General features: G+C 37.3%; 1 protein-coding gene across 3 annotated transcripts in view; it reads left to right on the forward strand.

Moving 5' to 3' along the window:
* MRC1 (mannose receptor C-type 1) overlaps positions 1 to 24,492 on the forward strand; it is a 58,023-nt gene that overhangs the window by 18,994 nt on the left and 14,537 nt on the right. For all 3 annotated transcript variants that reach the window (XM_083822492.1, XM_083822491.1, XM_083822493.1), the window contains 15 exons: positions 1,126 to 1,308; positions 6,658 to 6,815; positions 9,864 to 9,977; positions 11,810 to 11,925; positions 13,250 to 13,398; positions 14,474 to 14,673; positions 15,160 to 15,284; positions 16,444 to 16,531; positions 17,461 to 17,605; positions 19,113 to 19,154; positions 19,273 to 19,436; positions 20,688 to 20,755; positions 21,919 to 22,019; positions 22,543 to 22,685; positions 23,394 to 23,508. In XM_083822492.1, the coding sequence (XP_083678618.1) occupies positions 1,126 to 1,308; positions 6,658 to 6,815; positions 9,864 to 9,977; positions 11,810 to 11,925; positions 13,250 to 13,398; positions 14,474 to 14,673; positions 15,160 to 15,284; positions 16,444 to 16,531; positions 17,461 to 17,605; positions 19,113 to 19,154; positions 19,273 to 19,436; positions 20,688 to 20,755; positions 21,919 to 22,019; positions 22,543 to 22,685; positions 23,394 to 23,508 (1,911 nt within the window). The remainder of the gene's footprint in view (positions 1 to 1,125; positions 1,309 to 6,657; positions 6,816 to 9,863; positions 9,978 to 11,809; positions 11,926 to 13,249; positions 13,399 to 14,473; positions 14,674 to 15,159; positions 15,285 to 16,443; positions 16,532 to 17,460; positions 17,606 to 19,112; positions 19,155 to 19,272; positions 19,437 to 20,687; positions 20,756 to 21,918; positions 22,020 to 22,542; positions 22,686 to 23,393; positions 23,509 to 24,492) is intronic.

Raw genomic sequence — 24,492 nt, forward strand, 5'->3', positions numbered from 1 at the left:
CTTTTGATAAGATGCTGGCACTTTTTTTTTTTTTTTGGCAGGCAGACAAGTAGTTTATAGCTGTGCTAGAAATCTGGGTTCTGACGCTGAGTACCTACTAATTGTCAGCATATTCCAGCTGAAACAGGGTACATACTTGCAAACTGGGCATGATTGATTGTGACTTGGATGCCTACTTAAATATTTCCATGGAATATACTCCCCTGTCCTACAGAAACTCATTGCTTCTCCTTCCCCAACATATATAAGTTTATTTTGCCAACAGAATTTCTGCAAACCTGCTGTCCTTGTTCTACTCTATATATTGGTGTTTGCTAAACCCGTCTGCAGATTATGAATAAAATGCTGCAAGAGTCACAATTTGTTTATGTAACAGTGGTATTCTGTTTATTATACATTTGGACGGCACTTCTCCTCAGGCTGAATTGTTTGCTGAACAGCAGTGTGGTTGTTGGCAGTACTCCGGTTTGTTCTGCTGAACTTCTAAAAGCAATTTTTTAAGCATAGATCATTTACTTTGACAGTGTAATTTTCTCAATGGAGCTTTTAAAAAAGACTCCTAAAGCGGTGTTCTTATCTGGGTTTGTGCATGATCCTGTAGAATCATTTTGTTTTTTTCTTTGCTAATCTAGCAAATGTGGCTAATCCATAAAATGCTTAAAGTCTGCTGAGGAAAGGAAAAAACAAACAAACAAACAAACCATCTTCATGTGTACGTTTTGTAAGCCTAGGTTCTTATCAGGTACCTATGCAATATGGAGAATGAAGGGACATGCTGATGTGACTGCAGAAAAGTGTTAGAGCACAGCTCTGTAAATTTTATATTTTGGTATACATGTATGCTTATAAAGGTCAAAAGTGTGTTGTTGTGGTCAGTTTAAATGTCTTTTCACAAGTTTCAAGCACTTGTTTGCAACTGTAGTGTTCTTAAAAAAAAATCTGGAAGTTTTAACTTTTGGTTATACTTGTACATTATGATTCCTTTACATATTTTTCAACTCTGCTGTTCTTTGTGAAGAAAATAAATATATAATTTATTTCTTTGTTAAATTTTTCCTTATGTAATTTTCGGTCTTTAGTTAAGAATAGAATCCTGAAATTCTTCATGGTCATTTTTCCTTTCAGAGACTAATGTGCCTATTAGATGTCCTGATCAATGGATATCATATGCTGGTCACTGTTACAGAATTCACAGGGACCCCAAAATATGGAAAGATGCCTTAACATCTTGCAGAAAGGAGGATGGGGATCTGGCAAGCATCCATAATGTTGAAGAGTACAGCTTTGTTATTTCTCAGCTTGGGTACCGTGAGTATTTTTTTGCAATAACATAACGACTTTTATACTAAGAAAATAAAGAGTTTTAAAGAAGTCTTACCTACTAAGGAAATTTGTTTAAAAAAAATAGTCTTGATCACAGGTGCAGAAGGAGAATTTTGAACTTCAAAAATCTTTGGAAGAAAAATACCAATATGAGAATTAAAACTACACAGACTATGATGTCATGGAAAAGCTGTGCTCAGCGTTAAGACTTGCATCAAACACAATCTCCTATTTCTCTGGGTCTGCTTCTACCTCCTTTTATACAGATTAAGCAATTTATAACCTTCTCAGATTTTGGAAGGGTTTTTACTATCAGTCTGCAAAGATAGGTGAGGCAAACAACATCTTTTAGGTCAGAATTTGGGAAGATGTGGATCCTGTTACCAGCACTGCCATGTTTCTATATTTCATGTCATGCCACTTGTGTTTCTTCTGAAAGAGGAAGCTGTCTGTCCCAGTATGTGGATTCAGATGTGCCCCACCTGAAATGTGGTACTTAGGTGCTCCCACGCTCGAGCTGTTGCAAGGCTAGTTAAGCTACAGATGCTGTGTTCCTTAGGTGAGAAACAGCCATTCTGATGCTGAGGCAATTTTGTAGTTGCTATTGCTTTACGTGGACCTGATTTTGCATTTAGCATCAGCCACAACTTTTTGATGGGGGAAACATGTTCACACCTGTGTTTGTTTCATTGCAGTAACTGATCCTGTGTGTGCTTTTAATGCCAGGTAAGTGTAAGTTAGTTTATCCTCACTGAAAGTGCAGTAGGCTGCCTTGGGCAGCTTAACAGCAGTCTTGGAGCAACAATCATAAAACAGCTGGCACGCTTTAGTTTTGTATCCTGTCCAACTCCATAGCAACTTGTGCTTGTCCTCACATTCACAGTATTATAGAATATCCTGAGTTGGAAGAGACCCACAGGGACCATCAAGTCCAACTCCTGGCTCCAAATAGGACCACCCAATAAAAATCAAACCATGTGTCTGAGAGTGTTGTCCAAATGCTTCTTGAACTCTGTTAGGCTCAGTGCTGTGACCACTGCCCTGGGGAGCCTGTTCCAGTGCCCGACAACCTTCTCAGTGAAGAACCTTTTCATAACACACGGCCTGACCCTCCCCTGTCACAGCTTCATTCTGTCCTGTCACCTGAGAGAAGAGATCAGTGCCTGCTCTTCTACTCCCCTCATGAGGAAGCTGTAGGCTGCCATAAGGTCTCCTCTTGGTTTCCTTTTCTCCTTCTTCAAGCGACTTCAGCAGCTCCTCATATGTTTTGCCCTCTACACCTTTCATCATCTTTGTAGCCCTCCTTTAGACACTCTGTAATAGTTTTATATTCTCCTTATATTGTGACACCCAAAACTGCACACAGTATTCGAGGTGAGACTACACCAGCACAGACCAGAGCAGGACAATCCCTTCCTTCAGCTGGCTGGCCGTGCTGTGCCTGATGCACCCGGGGGTACACTTGGCCCTCCTGGCTGCCAGGCGGCACACCACTGACTTTTGTTAAGCGTGGCATTGGCCAAAACCCCCAGATCCCTTCTGCAGGGCTGCTCTCCAGCCTCTCGTCCCCCGCTCTGTACATACAGCCAGGGTTGCACCTTCCCAGGTGCAGAATCTGGTACTTGCTGTTGTTAAACTTCATGTAGCTGGTGATTGCCCAGGTCTTTAAGTTGTCAAGAGCTCTCTGCAAGGCCTTTCCACCCTTGTCACAATCAACAGCTCCTCCCAATTTAGTGTCATCTGCAGACTCACTTAGTCTATCTTCAAGTCCTGCATCCAAGCTGTTTAAGAAAACATTGAAGAGAACTGGCCCTAAAATGGAGCCCTGGGGAATCCCACTAGTGGCTGGCCGCCAGCCTGGTGTAGTCCTGTTTCCTATAACTCTTTGAGCCTGATCTGTCAGCCAGTTGTTCACCCATCATATTACGTATTTGTCTAGCTGTATGCTGGACCTTTTGTCTAGAAGGATACCATGAGAAACAGTATTGAAAGCTTTACTGAAATCCAAAAATATTGCATCAATTGGCTTCCCTTGGTCAACTACACGGGTGACCTTGTCATAAAAGGAAGTTTGTTAAGCAGGACCTTCTCCTTGTGAGCCTATGTTGTCTGTGACCTACGACTGTGTTGTCCTTCAGGTATTTTTCAATAAACCCCAGAATAATTTTCTCCATAATTTTACCAGGCACCGAAATGAGACTGATAGGCCTGTAATTACTAGGGTCTTCTTTCTTGCTCTTCTTGAAAATTGGAACAACATTTGCCAGCTAGTCAACAGGGACCTCTCCAAATTCCCAAGACTGCTAAAAAATAAGTGAGAAAGGTTTTGTGATGACATCAGCCATCTCTCTGAGGCCCCTGGGATGAATTCCATTGGGTCCCAACCACTTTTTTGCATGAAACTTTTATTCTTTCAAATGAGATGATTAGGAGAGGTGGGACTTCTTGATGAGGCATTAGACATTTGAAATAAGTTAGGCTTTAAAGGAAATTAGATGCATTTTCACCATATTCCTTGGAAGTCGATCATTTCACAGATAGATTAATGCCTTTTCCAAAGGCCTTTCCAAGACTGACTGCACTGCACTGTTTTTTAAAAGCGAATGTTTCTGAAAGGCATTATAGGCCTGAAGGAAACCAGGCCTCTCACATATGGCACACTCACTGCAACAGACTATTTTGAAAGTATTTTTTTTCAGAGGGGGAAAACTGGAACTACTGAAGAAGCCTTTTAAGGCATTTGTAAGACAGTATCAGATTGCTGTTGCTCACCACTGAGATGAGAACACTGTGTATTTCAGTGCCTAGAAAATCTTGTCTGCATCAAACTCTGCTCCAAAAGTGCTGTACAAACAGAACAAAAGTCCATCTTCACACCAAGCAATTCACAGCCCCGTGATGAAACCAAGCAGTAAGGGGTACAATGAGATAAGTATTGATGTAGTAGAGAAGCTTCTTCAATTTTTCTTGGCATCACCCACAAAGGAGAACTTTAGAGAGGAACATGAAGAATAAAAGAGAAGTGCATTGTATATGTTTACACAGAAGTGCAACATCTGATATTGCACAAACGTGGCCCAGTGCATATCTGAGAGAGGGGGAAATAACTCGTTTATACTGTAGCTGTGGAAAAAAATCTCGGTATTTAGTCACCTGGCTTCAGAGAAGATCACAAGACTCTGACAGCATTTCTTCTTCAGAGGAGAAAATGTTATGTAGGAAGTGGCTTCAATAATTCTTGGTGATTTCTGATTTACATAGCTTATTTAGATGAGTTAGATGTGAACATTTTGTTATGGATTGCTGTTTTTTGTTTGTATTACCATGGTAATACCAACCAATAGCCCACCACACTAGGAGCTCTTGCCATGGACCTCTGTTGTGCTGGATGCCAAATAAACACAGTCAGAATTTTTTTTACAGATAAAAAAAAAAAAAAAGAGAGAGCATGGAAGATAGCAGTTAAAGAGGGAACAGGACAGTAATGAGCATGATGGGCAGTGAAATAAGAAGCTTCAGTTTTGGTATCAGAGGAGAGTTTAAAGGATGGTACTGAGGTGTGTTGTTGGGGGACTTCTGAACATGAAAGTGCAGTCTGGAAGAAGGGCTAAAGGTGACTGTTGAAGATGGACCTGGTGTCCTGTGAGTCTGAGCCCTTGGTGTTGGGGGAGAGATGGAAAGGACAGTATGGATGAGCTGTGAGGACTGATCATATTTGGGTATAATAAAGACCGGAAGGGAAATGGAGGGAAACAGAAAGGAGAGTGACTCCATTACAGTGACAAACTGGGAGGGTGATTTTTTGCAGGAGCTCGATTTGACAGAATGGGAAGCCTCCATGTCCTTTTATCTAGCAGATGGGAGAAATGTCACAGGAGAGTTTTAAGTTGTGGGGGTGTCTATTAAAACCTCCATCCAAAAAGTGTTATCAGAAAAGGATTGCCTTAAAGGAGATGACTTTTAACAGTGCTTTGCAGACTTGTGTAGCTAGTGACAGCAGTAACAGAATAGAAAGAGCTCCAGCTTCCATTCAGAGACCACTCTAGCAGCAGATATCTTTATGGGTGGACTAACAATCCCATTTTCAATTTTCATGGGTGATTCCATTGTCAAGTTGACTGTGGTCAGTCTGGACAGAAGATGTTAAAGGAAGACTCATTCAGAAAGAAAGAAATGTGGGAACAGACTGTGAACAGGAGAGTGTTGTACAAATTTTGCACAGGGTGAATGCTAGCCAAGGGAAGGATTGTGTGTGTAGCAGGTCAGTGTGATCTGATTCATGGTGCTGTGGACCAAAGGAGACATCTATACTGCTTTTAGTATAGGCTTGATGACAGACTATGTGAGTTCTATAGCAGGCCTTAAAAACAGGGACATACCAGAAGGAAAGCAGGCCTTTTACTACAGTCATATTCAGATATCCATCAGTTTATGATTTTTTCTCTCCACAAAGGTATATTTACTTCAAAGTACAGTTCTATCATGCTGCTAATAGTGGAATTAAATCTCTTTTATGCTTTTCATAATAAATGCACATAACAAAGTCATAAAATCAGTACTACAAAGGAATTCCCTTTGATGATGATTGAGTTCACATTCTAAATGCCCATTTTTTCCATATTCAAATAGATTTTTTTCAGAAGAAAATTAGATAATGAACATTATAGTAGCAATATGGTAGAGAATTTTAAGCATTGACAAATAAACCTCTAAGATATATCTGCTGTAAAGTAAGATACTTGATTATTCCTGCATTTCAAATAAAACCCAGCAGTTTACCCCATTGTGAACTAAAAAAAAATCCAACAACTACATGAATTTCATTTTGGTCTGAAATGAAACAAAATATAGGAACACGTAATGGGAAGACTTGCAAGTACTCTGATTGTCAACTCTAAAAGACAGCACTGGGTGTGTAAGCATTAGAAAAGATGGCACTTCTGCTTTCTTTGCTGTACTAAAGGTAAGAGGAAAACAGCAGAATTTTCTTTAGGTATTCAGTCATATCTCGTTGTATATGTTATACAACGGTTTTGAGCTGGAAAATGAGAACAAACCAAATTGTGCTACAACATAATTCAACACAGAGAGTAAGTTTGCTGTTTTGTATAAAGCTAAACACTTTTATTGTGTTGCCACTAGAGTGAGTGGTCTTTCCTGATGACTGGAGTAGGTATATGAGGAATGGTGTGCTGTCTTTATGAAACAGGGAGATTTAATTTCCTGTGACTGCCTTTTAGCCTTCCTGAGAATAAATTCTTTGGTGTTCCAAGAAGATAAAAGTTCCCATCATATGAAAGGACTGTTATCAGCCTTGTTAATCATATGTTTTAGAGCCAGATGATGAGCTGTGGATTGGGCTGAATGACTTCAAGGTTCAGATGTATTTTGAGTGGAGTGATGGGACACCTGTCACGTACACCAAGTGGCTTCGTGGAGAGCCCACGCATGCAAACAACAGGCAAGAGGACTGCGTTGTTATGAAGGGAAAGGTAAAGTCATGTTTAGCTATTCACCTAATTATCTTATCATTTAATTTATCTTTTGGGGTATTTTCCATGTAAGAACGCAAGAGTGGGGGACATTGCTGTTGGAAGCAGCCCGTTTTAGACTCTTTTAGGTGTTGTTTTTTAGATGAAAGTTCCCTGTTCAAGGTTGTTAAAAGTTTTTTGTTGTTGCTTCTTTGAGAAGCAAGTGGTGGCTTTCCTTCAAGGTAACTTTAGAATGAAAGAGAAGCCTTTGTTATCTTTTTCTAGGCAAAGTAATAAAACCTGGGTCTGGGATCTAGATGGATTACGTATTATGCTTGTATCTGCACTGCACTTGAAAAGCTGTGAGGAAAGTGTTTAGCAATGACATTAGAGGAGGCCTTTCCTCAGTGACCATGTGCCTACAGTTACAAGGCTGTTTTGAAAAGGCTACCTTTTAGAATACAGCAGTGATCAGTATCTAAGTGTACCGTAGGAACTGAGATAATCATCTGGTATAAAAGTCAGTGTGATGTTGCAAAACAATATTTTTCCTCTTAGTGATAATTAAAAATATTGAACTTAGCACCTCCTTGAGGGTTTACCTATTTTATCAGGAGAAAAAAGAGCATTTTCCCATACCAAAGGTATCTTCTTATTTAGCAGAATTAACACTTGAGGGCTGTACTTTTGGTGAGTGCAACTCTAAAAGATGAGGGCTACAATTTTTTTCCCAATTGGCCTGAAAACTATACAGAGCTTACCTCACAGGGCAAGCCCACACTCAGAAGCAAAATTAAAGAAAAAATACAAGAAACTTTAGTTCTTGCTTGTAGTTCCCATATTTCTCAAAATATCAAGTCTTGGAGTATTCTATCATTCATAAGGAACAAATACACAAATATAACTTGTTTTGTATTTGTATATTTCTGTATTTATCATTGATATTGAGGGAAAAGTCTTTTTTATTTTTTGACTCCTCAGTATACTTCCTGGGAAGTACACCATTTAATGACATAAATATATTTAATGGCAAATATCTAAAAAAAATGAAAAGACTTCAGTATTTATTAACTCAAAATGAGAAGCTGTTTGAGAGATTGTTGTGGTTTAACCTGGCAGGCAGCAAAGTACCACACAGCCATTTGCTCACTCCCCACTCCCCTTTCACGTAATGGGATGGGAAGAGAATTGAGGAAAGAAGATAAAAACTCATGGGTTGAGATAGGGAAGTTTAATAAGAAAGAGAAGGGTGGGGGAGAACAAAAATAAAAGAATACAGAAAGCAAGTGATGCACAATGCAATTGCATACCATCAGCTGACTGATGCACCCCCTGCCCCTTCGCTAACAGGGCAGTATGAGAAGCTGAAAAGTCCTTGATTTAGTATAAGCACTGTTCAGCAACTGAAATATCAGTGTGTTATCAAGATTATTTTCCTACTAACTCCAAAACATGGCACCCTACCAGCATTAGGAAGAAAATTAACTCTCTCCCATTCGAAACCAGGACAGATACTCAAGATGGAAGAAAATTTGAAGGAAAGTGAATCCATAGGTGTGAGGATAGCAAAATGGACTAATGGACTCAAAAAAAAGGAGACTTCACTAAATTTAGGGAAATTAGGATTTTTTTTCCCAATAGGTTTAGTGCTATCAAGAGCAACAGCGGTGTGTACGCATGCAGCTGATTCAGGTGTCTGCATTATTCTGGTGCACAAACACACCAGTTCAGAAGGTGAGACTGAGCGCAGAGGGAGCCAGCCCTGTGACACAGCTGGCTGTGAGGGGCATGGAGGAGTTGGCAGGTGCAGCACTAGCAGAAGAAGAGATCATATCATCAGTTCCAGGAAGAAATGAAGAGAACTGGAATAACAACCTTGGGATAGCAAAACTACAGTAATAACCATGAAAGAGGAAGGACTGTGTGGGCTACAACATAAAAATATCACCAAATTGAGAAGAGCTGTGTGTGTTTATTGGGGTTGTTCTCTCTGGGCCAAAATTGGGGTGAGGTTATAATCTCCGTTAAAATTCTTCTCCGTTGCAGTAGTGGTCATGCTCTGGAGACAAGGGTGTAAATGTGTATTTCTTCCACGACAATCAGGCCATGGTGTACATAGTAACTGAACAAACAGATTCTTAAGGGCACAAGGATTTTTGTACTTCACGTACTGTGCTTCCTGGGCAGTGGCTGTGGCAGTGTTAGATGCGGATGTAGATGCTTTGTCCAACTTACAGAATTATAGGGTCCTATGAAGTTCCATTCTTTCAGTACAGCTCCCACTGAATGCCATTGTTTCTTCTGAGAATCTGTAATATGGGGAGTAATGATTTAATACTAACTTTTACAAGGAACTTTTTGCATCTTCTAAGGAATTGTTACAATGAAGTTTCTGTTTTCTATTGTACCTGGATTTCTGCAATGAGAGATGACATCTTTCTTCCAGTACCTAAAGGGGGCCTACAAGAAAGCAGGAGAGGGACTCTTTGTCAGGGAGTGTAGTGACAGGACAAACGGGTAATGGTTTTCAACTAAAAGAGAGTAGATTTAGATTAGATATAAGGAAGCATTTCTTCACTCAGAGGGTGGTGTGGCACTGACAGAGATTGCCCAGAGAAGCTGTGGATGCCCCATCCCTGGAGGTGTTCAAGACCAGGCTGGATGGGGCTTTGGGCAACCTGGTGTGGTGGGAGGTGTCCCTGCCCATGGCAGGGTGGCTGGAACTGGGTGATCTTTGAGGTCCTTTCCAACCCAACCCATTCTATGATTCTATGATCTCCCTTTCCTTCTACATAGTTATTAAATTAGTAGTCTTTGTAAAGATAGTGTATTGGTGTCACCTCAGAGCACTCACTTTTCAGCAGGGTTAATAATCAAGGAAAGCGTAAGTCAGTGGCGAATCAGCCTCAGTAGAAGAATGGAGGTTGGAATGAATGGCTACTACTGAAGTTACATGTAGGTTTTGCTTCCTCTAAAGGTAGAAAAAAGTTGTTAAATACTTAGAAGCATAGAGCACGTGCTTTGAAAACTAAATCCAACTTGACTATGTTGTTGTGTTCTAATGTTCAGGATGGATTTTGGGCAGACCATTCTTGTGAAAAGAAAATTGGCTACATCTGTAAAAGGAAACCCATGTCAGAAGCTCCAACAGAAGAGGAAACTATTGACACGGGCTGCCAGAGAGTAAGTAAAGGAAAAGTTGTCAGAGCCGAGCAGGCTGCTAGGAATGACTAAGAGGAGAAAATAGCACCTGGATGGCTCTGCAAGGACAGAGAGACAAAAAAATGGGTTCTGTGTTGTCATCTTAGAACAGTTGGCCTTCTCATTTCTATGACAGATGGGCGAGGTGATACATATGAATAAATCCAGGCTCTGACTGTCATTTAACTCGTGAAGTTCCCTCTAGTTTTCCAGAACTTCAAGCAAAATTCAAACGTGTTGTCCCTGCAGTAGACTATTTTTCAGTTATTGGCATTCAGGCCTTCATAAGAAATTTGCTTGCACCAGCAGTTGCTCTTCAGCTCTACCTACAATTTTCTTCAATATTATTCACAACAGTAAGGGTGTGCTTGTCTTCATGCTGTTCTGGCAGTGCTCCTTACTTTGAAGAATTTGTTACCAGTGCCTAAGCAAAATAGATCCACTGTGCTCTTTCTGAATTGCTAGTGGATCTACTGCTGATTTGGTAATGTTCTGCTGACACAAGTGGTTCCAAAAAATTGACTGTAACTTGTTATGTCATAGGGAATCCTTTTCCCCAAAGTCTGCTCTACACAACCACAGAGAATTCTTTGATATTAATTTCCTGTATTTGTGAAAGAGTCCCTGGGAGACAATAAAGTGATCCTAATGCTTCTGTATGCTGTCCTTGTCTAGAGAACTAAGTGCATACTGGTAGAAAAGAAGTCTCCTTGGTGAAAAATTTAAGATCATCTGGAGAAAATTTGTGTGACTTGTAGCTCCCAGCAAACTATTCCTCTGTAAGCATATTCCTGAGCTAATGACATTTGAGTGACCAAACATTAGAAAAGAGTGTTAAAGGTAGTTAATAATAACCAAACGTGTTTGAGGTGCATTCCCTTTCTGAAAAGACAAACTGAAATTTACTTCTCATGAACGTTTTCATGTTTGCATGCTCATATGCCAGACAGTCCAATAGTGAGCACTGAAGACCTCCAACAAAGCCTCTCATGCCTTTATATAAGTGAAATTCACTGATTTATTAATTGCTAGTGGATCTACTGCTGATTTGGTAATGTTCTGCTGACACAAGTGGTTCCAAAAAATTGACTGTAACTTGTTATGTCATAGGGAATCCTTTTCCCCAAAGTCTGCTCTACACAACCACAGAGAATTCTTTGATATTAATTTCCTGTATTTGTGAAAGAGTCCCTGGGAGACAATAAAGTGATCCTAATGCTTCTGTATGCTGTCCTTGTCTAGAGAACTAAGTGCATACTGGTAGAAAAGAAGTCTCCTTGGTGAAAAATTTAAGATCATCTGGAGAAAATTTGTGTGACTTGTAGCTCCCAGCAAACTATTCCTCTGTAAGCATATTCCTGAGCTAATGACATTTGAGTGACCAAACATTAGAAAAGAGTGTTAAAGGTAGTTAATAATAACCAAACGTGTTTGAGGTGCATTCCCTTTCTGAAAAGACAAACTGAAATTTACTTCTCATGAACGTTTTCATGTTTGCATGCTCATATGCCAGACAGTCCAATAGTGAGCACTGAAGACCTCCAACAAAGCCTCTCATGCCTTTATATAAGTGAAATTCACTGATTTATTAATTCATTATATACCAAAAATTATTTTATGAATCAGAATTTTAAAAACTTTGTTTCTGGCTGTTTCCAGTCTGCCTTTTCCAGTTAAATTGTTCCTTTGTCCAATGGTTAGCTGACAGTGTCATAAATCATTTTTTTTCATATTTTTTACATTCTTGATTTATTTTTGATAAGCAGTTTAGAAAAGCTATAACATATGTGATCACTTAATGTTTATTTTCACAGGGCTGGAAAAGACATGGCTTTTATTGTTACTTCATTGGAAATACATTTGTATCATTTTCTCAAGCAAATCAAACCTGTGAAAGGCATAAGGCTTTTTTAGCAACTGTTGAAGACAGGTATGTGAAAACTGCTTGCATGAGGGGCCCCCTGAGTATTTAACATCTAACATCATCAGAATATCAAAATAAAGATTTTGATTGGATGAAAATCTTGCTTGAGAGGACAGCTATCTGAAGATACAGAATTTCTAAAAGTTTTTGCATATGTATTCAAATCCAGGAATTCAGTTTGTAGTAAAAATAGGCAACGCCTGTAAAATCACTGCTATAGGTAGTTATGCTGAGGAAAATAATATAATTTTATTTTCTTTCTTTAATTACAGTGGATTGAGGATGAGTTTACTTGAGTGTAGTACACAGAATGATTCTGAATTCTTCTCAAAAGTTAGTTTGAATGAGCAAGAGAACATCAGTTTCACCTATCTGCTCTTTTGAGAACAGAGCTACTTATTCAAAGTTAAAATGCAATCCAAATGAGGATGGAAGGGCTTGGTGCCTGAAAATCCATCACAATTCCATCAGGGTTCAGGCTGTGCTAAATTTCTGAGCAGCTGATACACATTATCGAATATGGCATATTGTGAAAATGAGATAGGGTTAAGAAACGGAGCTCACTGCACCTGCAGTTGACTCAGTGCTTTACGCTTTGGCTTACTTGCTTCATTATAATTTAAATAGATGTGTTCTGGCCTGAAAAATCTGTTGTGGATTGTAACTCTCTAAATGTAGGTGGCACTGCAGCTGTGATAAAAATTGTTTAACGATAATGTGGTCTTTAGGCTATATGTTTTTATGGGGAAGCCTTTTTTTAATTTGCTCCGATTTTGCAAAAGCTGTTTGTTTAAAAACTGTAATAAACTATGGCAAATTTTGCCTCTTCATAGGTTTGTTTCCCAACATAACTTTTCAGGTGTGATCATTGGATCTAATTTGGGGTTTTCCTTAGTTTAACAGTTAAGTGTCATACTACTCTGGCCTTCAGTTTATTTTATTTCTCTAGTAGTCCTGAGTTTTCTGGTTTTGGATTTGTCTGTACTAAGAATTCATTAAATTCATTGGTACCAGAAACTCTCAGTAATATAGTAATATTCCAGTTAAGTCCTGTAAAGTTTCTTCCTTCCCATATCCTCTCCAATTTATAGTCAGTCCACCCTTATATCACTTTCTTTATTGGACATCGGAAGAGAAGACAGAATATTCTGGTATTCAAACTTACAAAATAAATATTATGAATGTTTTATTATTTGGTTTGTTCAAGTAGATCCATCTAAAACATTATTTCAAGAAGGTACAAAGGTAATTCTGAGAAAATAAGGAACTATTAACAGCTTTAAAAAATATTTTAGTGGTATTAATTTAACAGTTATGTTCTTTTGAACAGATATGAACAAGCCTACCTGACTAGCCTGATTGGGCTGAGAACAGAAAGATACTTTTGGATTGGACTTTCGGATGTAGAAGAAAAGGGAACTTTCAAGTGGGCTAATGGCGAATCTGTCTTATTTACACACTGGAATTCTGAAATGCCTGGTAGCTATGACTCTATACTCTTTAATGAGTACAGTGCTCAGAAAACATCGCTTGCCACTTGTAGTTTTTTTTTTTATTTCAGTCCATAGCCCCTTCCTGGTGGTATACTGAGCAATTGCTCTCAAGTATATCTCTCTGCTCTCTCAAGCATGCAATGCTGTTGCTAACTTCCTGCATGGTGCTCAAGTGAGTTTTTAATATGAGCTCAGAAAAAACTTTAAACTGATTTACTTCCATTCCGCATGTACTACTCTATAAGATCAACCTCTGCAGACACGCTTTGCCTTGCTTGCAAGCCCTGCCTGTGCAGCATATCTCATAGTACACTTGCTCACTGCATGCTTTGAGGTGTGTGAGATCACAGCACACATAAAGTCTCTAGTCTTAGAGAAAATGGGATTTTGGGAAAGGACAAGAGGAAGGTTTGTGTTTAGTCTTTTTTAGCTAGTATCTTTTCTAGATGAGTTTGATTTCCTTATTTACTAAGTTTTGTTGATGAAAACCTTGCTATTTTTACCTGTTCTAATGAAACATTGGGATGGGAAGCCTTTTTATCTCTGACACGGTCACATCATCACATCAGAAAGAGGATGGTCTCTAGCGTTCAAGATTCTGGTGTGTTGTATTTGGCTTTCAGGAGATCCTCTGATCCTCATTAATTGCAGTGCCTTAAATGCTTAAATGTGTCAGGTGGAGTGCTAAAACTACATAGACTGTGAAGCCAACAGTAGGTCTGCACATAGCCAGCTCGTTTTTGAAAATCATAGTCAAATGAGACAAATTTGAGAAAATAGCTCTAAACACATCTTCAGTTTCAGGGGAGAATTAGTAGAATTGCAGGTTATGATGTTGCTTGGAGGTTGATGTGAGTTGATGTGAGGCACAATTAAATATCTCAGATACGGGTGAACAACAGATTTTTTTTTTTTTTTACCTTTTGTTGTTTTCATGAATTTGAAACATTTTTAACTCTGTACAGACAAAGACTTTATTTCCATCATGACAGAATATGAAGTTTTCTAAGTTTGCAGTGACCCCTGAAATGCTGCTTTTATGCATTCCTGTTTACAACCAGGAAGAAAGCCAGGCTGTGTTGCCATGAGAACTGGAATTGCAGGTGGATTATGGGATGTAATAAAATGTGAAGAAAAGGCAAAATTCTTATGTAAAGTGTGGGCAGAGGGAGTGACGCCACCACCTGTTCCTACAACTACTCCTGTTCCCAGGTGTCCAGAAGGCTGGGACTCAAACAATCGTATCAGCTTCTGTTTCAAAGTAAGTATGTTGCTTAGTTCTGAGTTAAAGTAGTTTCTATTTGCTGTGTTTATATGCAATAAAAATTGTTTTACAGAAGCCTTGCTGTTTCATAAGCACATTTATGGATTATATGTGGAGGTCTTGTTCCCTTTTATTGAAATGCTTATGGCTTTGTTTACTCCTCTAAAGTCTGATCTTGAGGTCTGATCTTCTGAGCTTAATTTCCCATCCTTGGTCTGTTAAGATTGCAAGTACCTTTCTCTGTCTGTTGTTTTGGAGCAGATACTGCTGTCAGCAATGCAGTCTGTTAACTTGCCTCAAAGACACTCACGTGAAACCTGTTTCTCACACAGATGAATGCTCATTAACCTTATATTCCAAGTTTCTGTAATCCTCACAGAGCAAGTTAATTGTAAATGAATTGCTTTTGTGTCGGTGGTGTTTCTTTTTCTTGTGATCTGTATGGTCTACTATATCTCTGATTGCAAAATATGCTCTCTTTAGCCTTTTTCAAAAGGAGAGCAAAAGAAAACATGGCTTGAATCTCAACAGTTTTGTCGAACTATAGGAGGAGATCTGGCCTCCATTAATGGTAAAGAAGAACAGTACGTGATATGGCGTTCTATTGCGTGAGTATCTGTGATATGGTCATCCATCCGCTTCAACTACCCTTTTGATCTTTCTGAAATATTTCATTTTAGGTCTGCATTTTTACTTCAGTATAAGGTAGTCTTGATTTATTATCAGCACCTGTATCAAACACACAGCAAGAAAGCGGAGCTGATGAAATAGGAGTTGTAGTATGACTAGTGGCAGTCACCCCAGAAGCTAATGCTATTGTGAGATTGGCAGGATACCTCGCTGAGACAACATTTATGATCAGATATAAAAATATTTCATTTGGATTTGTGGATATTATAAAATTACCTCAGATGCCAGTTGGTTTAGGATAAACAAATGTACAAATAGGGAAACAGTCATGATATAAATCTGGTCAGTGTTTTGTTTCATTATTTTATGAACAAATCAGGAAGCAGAGGCAACTTCAGATTCATTTTTTTCCATAGACAGAAAGTAAATAAAGTTTATAGGTCCCTGAATTGTAAAAAATAGGTGAAAGATTTCTGAATGTGTTCAAGTACTGTTAAAAAGATAACACTTGTGATATGACTTGAAGAGGCTGGGCTCAATGAGCACATACCTATCTGTCTATCTAGGAAACATGACTGAGACATGGCAGCCTTGTAAAATACTACAACTGTACTAGAATCCTAGCTATGTACTTCTGAAAAGGAAAAAGTCTCAGATGCTGCGTTACCATATATTGACTCAATAAATTCTGAGAAATCAGTAAAGCATGTCTGCTTGTAGACAAGAATTCTTTTAAGATGCTATTTTTTTAATGAAGTTCAACTGCAGCAAATATTTTTCAGCTTGGATACTGTAAGTGCCTTTAAAGACAAAATGAGAAACAGTAGATATTGGACCATTAGAGAAAAGTATTAAACAACCTTATCAGATTTTCAGCAGTTGGATTGGATGGACACTTTCTGAAAAAAGTCTTGGCCAGTGTTTCATATTGTCTGAGTTAATGTGTAGTGCTAAGAGCTAGAAATAGTTGTGTTTTAATTGTCCTCCCTCATTATTGTTTCTAACAGCTTTAAGGATTTTTACAGAAGTTTATCAGCTGTTGTGAATGATAGACTTTAAAAATATTGTAATGCCCTTATTAGCTTTGTTTTTATGTTTAAACTTCTTATAAATTGGATGTTTATTATTTTTGTTTAGGAACAATGGTTATTACCACCAGCATTTCTGGATGGGTTTATATTATTTGAATCCTGATGATGGCTTTGTTTGGAGCGATGGATCTCCGGTGAGTGGTTTAATTATTCACAGCTGTTATTTTGCATTCCCTGTGTTTCTCAACTGTGTGTGGTGTAGACGTCTGTGTGTAATTTCATGTTTAATCATAATCCTCTCCTGTGTCATGCTCTCTTTAGGAAAGCTTATGAATAACAATTTCATGGCTTGATTTTTTTGGCTAAAAATACTGATTTTTTTATAAGAAAATGTGCATTTAATTATTGAGAAAGTTAAATTCATGTAGATGAAAAAAAGGATATATATATATATAATTGAGTGTATTGAGTAACTATAGTTTATTATGAATATATATATATATTCAGTAAAATAGTCCATCATTAGTATTTCTCTTCTTTGCTAATTAGCTCTTGATCTGAAATGACCTATATTCCATGGAGGTGAAGGCAATTTCTTACGCCAGTGTAGAAAACTTTAGAAACAAAAGTGGTTCTAGAGATGTGGTTGCATTTCATTCAAGGTTGGTCAAAATATATTGATGGAAGTTTACCATAGAGAAAACTGAAATTGGAATTCATACAGGAAAGTTAGAATTAGAATAGCAGTATTTTTGTGAGTAAAATTCCAACATTTTTGTTGTGTCTCAGCAATGGCCTATTATTTTAATTGTATAGGATATGTAATTGATTTAATAGCAACATGTAGCATATATCATGTTGTTAGATGAATTTTACAGAATTTATATCCTAAAAAAGATGTCAATATTCTTCCAAGTGTGAAAAGAAACAAGTTACCTAAGCTGTGGTCCAGTTGCAATCTGAAAACAAATTTGAAATGTCAGCATTTGCAGGGGGAAGTTCTGGTTTCCTCCTATCTTACAGACTGACAGTAGGAGCAGATTTTAGGTGTGTGTTTTGATGCTGTATCTTTCTTATTATCTTGCTGTACACCAGAATCCTCACAAAACCTTTTCTTTCATAGGTGAGGTATGAAAACTGGGGCTTTGGAGAACCCAATAATTATCAAGGAATTGAACTTTGTGCAGAGATCAGTGGCGATTCCAGCATGCTTTGGAATGACAGGCACTGTGATTATCTATATGGATGGATTTGCCAGATAAAAAAAGGTATTATTGCTTCCTTCTGCATATTATTATAATAAGAAAAGATTCTTGGTTGATTTTTTTTCCCTTAACTTTGAGAAACAAAAATTTTCAAAATGTGTTTATCAGAATGGTTCCCTGTGGAAGGTGAAATATGAAAGTGGCATAAGGATTTACCAATGCATTTGAAGATACAGAGCCTGTGTGGCACCCTGCTGGGAATTCTCACTGATCTTTCTCTGTGATTTCAGAAAGAACAATGTGATTCCTCAAAAATAGGAAATGTTACTTTGAATATTCATGTTTACGTCTCAATCCATGTTTTCTCCAACAAATGGTATTTTGTGTTCTTTTTTTTTTGTGAGTTGAGCTTCAAGTTACAAGAAAATGGTTCACAAATCAGTTCACATACTTGAATTTTTATATGTGAAAACTCCCTCTCTTACTTGGCTTAGGTGCTTGGCTTGGCTTTGGCTAATTGAATCTATAATTGCAAGATGCAGCCTGATTTGGGGATATTTTATTTTACTTTGGCTGGGTTTTATTATTCATTTGTTGATTTCTTGCAAAGTCCTCTCGAAATCTAATTTTGGATTCTTTTAATTTTCTGAAAACAACAAGACAAAATTTGTAATTTAGGGAAATTCTGAGTTCCACAAACAGCACATCTAACTACCTTTGAGTATTTTGGAAAATACTTAGTTAAGCTTTTTACCACATTCATATATTGGGAGGGCAGGGTGCAAAATAAATATGCCTTATTGGGTTATGGACAATAAATCATCAGATCTGCTTTATGTTGGTAAAAGGATTTCTTGGACAGAGAATATTTTATCAAGTGCCAGTATCTATAAGACTGTTCTTACCACAAAGTAAATGGGCAATCCTATACAGTGAGAGATGTCCTTTTTTAGAAATCGTTTTCCTGAGATGCTGATGACCTCCATGATGCTCTCTCTATCATGCCGTAACCAAAACAACTACAGGAATTCTTTAGCATGAAATCTTCTTGTTAGAAAGAACCAGTTAATTTATTGGCAGCATATCTTTTTCCAGTGGGATTTTTTCTATGGAATTTTTTTAGAAGCTCTTTCTTCTCAGAGAAGGTGGAAACAACATCACTCTAGTAGCTATGGCACCATGGAAGAAGATCACCCAGCTTCATTCATGCTCTCTCTGGTTTAAGCCAGAATTCGTGTATACATGACCTAGGGAAAGGAGGGAGGGGAAGATACAGGACAGTCCCGATAGCGTTAATGCTTTGGGACATGAGGTTTTCAGCATCCAGTGAATACCAAATATAATTACTCAATTCAGACAAATTTCAAGGTAATTTATAATACCTTGTGCATTTAAATTTGGCTGAAAATAAGAGATGTAGGCCACTTAATTCCCTCTAGATTTTAGTGTTAAATCCATTGCTAACACTAAAATTCAATGTCAAGAGAAAAACTTGCCCATCAGTCATGGTAAACACTTTCTCTTACAGCAGAAAGTGTACAGTCCTAATAAATATTTTGTTTTCTTACAGGAGCAAGCGTAAAGCCTGAACCAACAGAATCTCCTGCACCCAGTAAGTGTTACTGCTTTTACTTTTTGTGTGTGTGTGTTTAAATGCATTTTTAAAATTCTACTAATGAGAATATTTGTACCTCAGGAACAATATAGTTAGCTTAGTATTTATTTTACAGAGTACACGACTACTGAGGATGGATGGATTATACATGAAGACAAACATTATTATTTCAGCACAGAGAGTGTTCCTATGGAAAAAGGTCGTGAGTTTTGCAAAAAGAACTTTGGAGACCTTGCTGTCATTGAGAGTGAAAGTGAAAGAAAGTTCCTCTGGCGATATGTAAGAAAAATCACTAATATTATGGAATAAATTATCCAGAGCAAGTGATTGTGGGCACAAATCTTTTTCAACCTGTTGTTTTCCCTATAAGTTTTATGAAAGTGAAGTCAGTGAAATTCCCATGACATTAAGCCAGATGAAAATGAAGGACAAATCCAACTCTTTTTTTAGATTGTTTCCTATCTGAGACAGGGTCTAGATTGGTCCAGGATTTTTTACAGAAATAAGCACAGTAAGCATTAAAGAAATAATTATCCACTTTTAAATTACACAATGTGGAAGTTACACCATGTTAGCAGTGAATGATAGAATCATAGGCTTTCCTGAGTTTGAAGGGAACGAAAAAGATCAAGTCCGTCATATCTATCTGCAACTGCTTATGTGTTAAGGTAAATCTTAATGCTTAATTTTAATTAATCTGTGGCTTCATTTTAGCAAGAAGTAAGTTGAGCTACAGTTCTGTAATGTAGGTGGGTTAACTGAAAGTGAAGGTCAACAGAAAAACTCAAAGTATTAAGTAGCAAATCAAAACCAGGTATTAATTTACATGCAACTCTCAGAAGATTGGCTTTTGAACTTGTCAGTATATCTGAGTTGTAGTCTACCTAGCAGCATCTTTTTGGTTCTCAGATTTGCCCCTTTGCCACCTCCTATGGATTATAATTACGAGGGAAAAACTTGAGTCATGGATTATGGTCAAAGAGTTTTAAAATGATGTTTCCTAGGTGACTGGGGGTTAGTTACCTGTTTGCTGTCTTGAGACCAACTTCTTTAAATCAGTAACATGCTTAAAAGTCAGATTTGAACTACTTAAATCTTTTCCTAAAGTGGCTGAAAAGCCTCAGTGAGATTACAAGAGCCTATATTAACTGACATCCAAATTGTAGGAGGGTTTGTTTCTTGCAAAGTATTTGCCAGATATCTGCCACAGAGGCTGTGCAAGAGTTGATGATTTCACTGACTTTCAAGTAAGAAATGATGATATAGTAACCAAGCTTTTTGGCCAGTGGTGAAGTTGTCTGAGGACTGTCAGCTGTGAGCTGCTTTAACTTTAGCATTGTAGCTAGAGAATATAGCAACTCATAACCCCTGTTCATAAATAGTATATTACTCATTATTAACATAACAGATTTCTGTGATAAAAAGAGGAAGTGTATACAATTTTAATTGTATATTCTTGATTGTATATTATTGATTATATATTGATTATATATTATGTATATTATTGATTGTATAATCATTATATTCTAGATCTTGAAAAACGGCAAAGAGGATTCATATTTCATTGGTTTACAACTGAGTGTTGATCAAAAGACAAGGTAGGTCAATGAGAACCATCGAGCTTGCATTGTGCTTTGAAATCAAGAAAGAAGAAATCTACTGAGCAGAGAAAAAAATATGAAATGCTTTTATGAAATTGTGGCCTATCAAAGTGAATGAGAATGTTCTTGTGTTTTTACTCTGAATTCTCTGGGATTGGTATTTCATGCTTGATGGTTTTGGTTATGAAGGCTGTAAAAATGTATTCTGTATTAAATATATCACAGTGCATCATTACATTTAATCCACTTTATTTTGAATCCCTCTTCTTTTGTTAGGCATACTCACCCTACTAATAATACTGTTATTCCATATTTTTTATAGAATGAAAAAAGCTTGATTTGAAATTTGCCCTGATCTGTTGACCGCCTTGCCCACACTCCAGTAAAATATAGCTAATATAAGGAATTTTTAAAAAATAAAAATTCCCTGTTGATACTAGTGAAATTTTTTCTTTAAGAAAGGATCAAATCCTTTTATAGTGACCATAAGATGAATATATGCTTAAGTGAAGTAGCCGGTGTGTGTGCCTGAAGACATAAAGGGCTCTCTGGGCATCTCTGTCAGTTGCTGTCCAATAGAAATATATCTTCACATTAATATTTGATTGCCTGCCTATAATTTTTTCTTGATAGTTTAATCTACACTGATGTACAATTTTTTCAGTATTTCTATTTTACCTTGTGGGGAGGGAAAATTGTCACAGGAATTGCCTTGTAGGCGGTTTGTCATGACCTCACAATTTTTCCTCTGCATGGGGAAATGATCAAACATTTGGTTAGTGTTATCACTAAAATCTCTTCTCTGTAATAGGCAAAGTGAATGTATGACTTGGTGGGAAATGGTGAGCACCTGGGCTCTCTCATGCTGAAATAGTGTCTGGCTTTCATGTTGGCCTAAATGGTGATTTTCGGTATTATTCCCTCAGCTGCAAATTGTCAGTGTATTGTATAAATTCAGAATAAGCACAGCTTCAACACATATCCTATGTCTTTGCACAGACAGTATGTTTAGTGCAATTAGCAGGGAGGCAAATTGGTCAAACATTACACCTTAAACTATGAGCAGCTGTATTAAACATGCTGGAGAATGACTTTTTCTAACATGGAAGCAGTCCTACTTATGTGCTAAAGAAATGTTTTGTTGAATTGTTTTTCTTAAGCTGGATGGATGGCACCCCAGTGAATTATTTGGCATGGGCACCACATGAACCTAACTTTGCAAATAATGATGAAAACTGTGTAGTCATGTATAAGAATTTAGGTGAGTTCTGTGTCATTGTTCCTGAATTTCATTGTTTGTGTGTTTGTGTCATAACTTTTTTCTTCTGAGAGGTGAGAGGTACCCATTGTTTTCTTCTCTTTTTTTTTTTTTTTTGTTCTTTCACATAATGTTGTAGTAGAAGACCTTACTATTATACTATTACAGGACTTAAGACTCTTGTGTTCCTGTGTTTACCTGAAGTCTAACACGAGGAAGCACTAATAGAGGTCTGTGGTTATGACTGCTATACAACTGTTTTATATTTTTTTATTAAAATTGGCCGAATATGCCACTACAAAATTGATATCTCTAGTACCTATTTCTACACTACTTTCAACACTGTAATTACAGTGTGTATGAAGTGGTGTATTTATCCTAGATGCTGTTACAGAATGAAAATAAACTGAGAGACTGTGAGGATTTGATCTTGTCTCTCAACTTTTTTTAGAATGAATGAAATTGTTTTTGATTTAAACAATGCTGACTATGGTGTCATACAGTTCCGCACTTATCTTACATTCAGGATTTTGGAATGATATAAACTGTGGTTATCCAAATCCCTACATATGTGAAAGGCACAACAGTTCCATAAACTCAACAGTTCCTCCAACAACAGTTTCAGCTCCAAGAGGATGTCATCCAGCTTGGCTTTCCTTTCAGAACAAGGTACCATAACAAATAAAGAGCATGTTGGATGTTTGGCAGAACATTAAATAGAAAGCAAAGGAATGATTTAATAATACTGTTTCTTATTAGAATAAAATATTATTTGTTCCAGAGAGCTGGTTGATGCCTACGCGCTTTGCTTTGCCCATCCACTATTTTGCTTTTTAACACTTCATTAGAAGTGGTATATAAGCATATTTAGTTGTAGTTTATGAAAGTCATTCTCTAGTCATCTCTTCAAACCTTTTGATATGATTTTCCTAAATAATTTAGAGAGAGTTCTTGAAGTACTTTGTCTTTGAAATACTTTGAAGTATTTTGTCTTTCTTGACTTTAACACTGTGATATGTTTTGTAGAGTTAAATAAAAAAGGAACAACAAAAAACAGGCACACTAATATCAGTCATGTAGAATTTACCAATATTAGTTGACTGTCAATAAAAGTCAGTTTTGCTTATTGTTATTTAGCAATTTCAGATCAAATCTATTATATGTCTTGTTTAGCAAAACATTTTCTTGAAACATTAAATTTTATGTAGAGAATGGACCAGCACAAAAAGCTTGCTTTAAGTTGAATGTGTTTTTTTTCTAGATAAATCTGTTATTTTACTGCCTTTTCGCCATCCTGCTTTGCTTGAAGCAGTGATTTTCAATCTGTAAGAGATGTTGGAGTAAAGATAATATATGGAGAATTTGTTCATGTTTTAGTGTTACAAAATATTTGGATCTACAGAAGATGAACGTGTCACTTGGCATGCTGCACGAACAGCTTGTATGAATTTAGGAGGAAACCTGGCCACTATCTCTAATGAACAAGTGCAAGGTACTGTGATTAGTTCTATAGCAACTAGATGAAATGGCATTTAATCTTTACAGGATGCCTGTTGTATGTGTATAAATATGGGCAGCATTTGAATGATGTTTGCACATCTGATTTGGGTTCCAAAATATACAATATTTAGAAATTTACAGTGGAATCTACACATGAATCTACAGAATTCTGATGTTGGCTTAGATATGTGTGTATATTATCTTGGCAGCCAAAGTAATGCTTTGTCTGCCAGCTGGACCCAGCATGATCCGTTCCAAGTGATGTAGTTTCACTAGGTGGCATTAACTCGCTGCATGTCTTCCCAGATTAACTCAAGCAGAACACCTTTGGGATTAGAATTTGCTGTCTCCAGGCTGTTTGGGGCAGAAGTTTGACTGCTCATACACCTCCCCACAACTCACAACATAGATGTTCTTTTTTTTTTCCCTAGAGAAGCTGATTTTAATGATCACAAGAGCCACATTGGTGACTGGGGGAGATGAGGAGAGGGAAATTACCCCATGTTTCAATAAACATGGCACACATTCAAATTAAAAATTGGGAAAGATTTTGATAGATGGTAATAACACCCTCTTTTTAGCAATACTGTTTTTTACTTTTATATTGCAGTGACGAGAAACAGATGCTGCACACCACAAACTGTTTGTGAACTTAAAAGAGTATACTGAAAAATCAGCTACTGTAAAACAAGTCGTTGTAGTCTGAGCAATTAACTAGTTTAAATTTAGACTGCTAATATGACTTTAGCACTACTTACATTTTCCATAGGTGAAGACATGAAGAATCAGATTTTCACTTTTCAAGCATAGTTAAATCCTTATCTGACATAACCTGCAGAAAGGGTTTCTCAGGTGGTTCATGCAAAGGGCTTGAATTCTAGATAAGAGAGAAATGACCAATAAAGCTATTAGCACAATACTATTGTTATTACTGGCAAGATATAAAAGCTTGAATTCCTGTTACAGTTTCTGGCAG

Source organism: Anser anser, assembly GCF_964211835.1.
Source record: "Anser anser genome assembly, chromosome: 2".
Taxonomy (NCBI): domain Eukaryota; kingdom Metazoa; phylum Chordata; class Aves; order Anseriformes; family Anatidae; genus Anser; species Anser anser.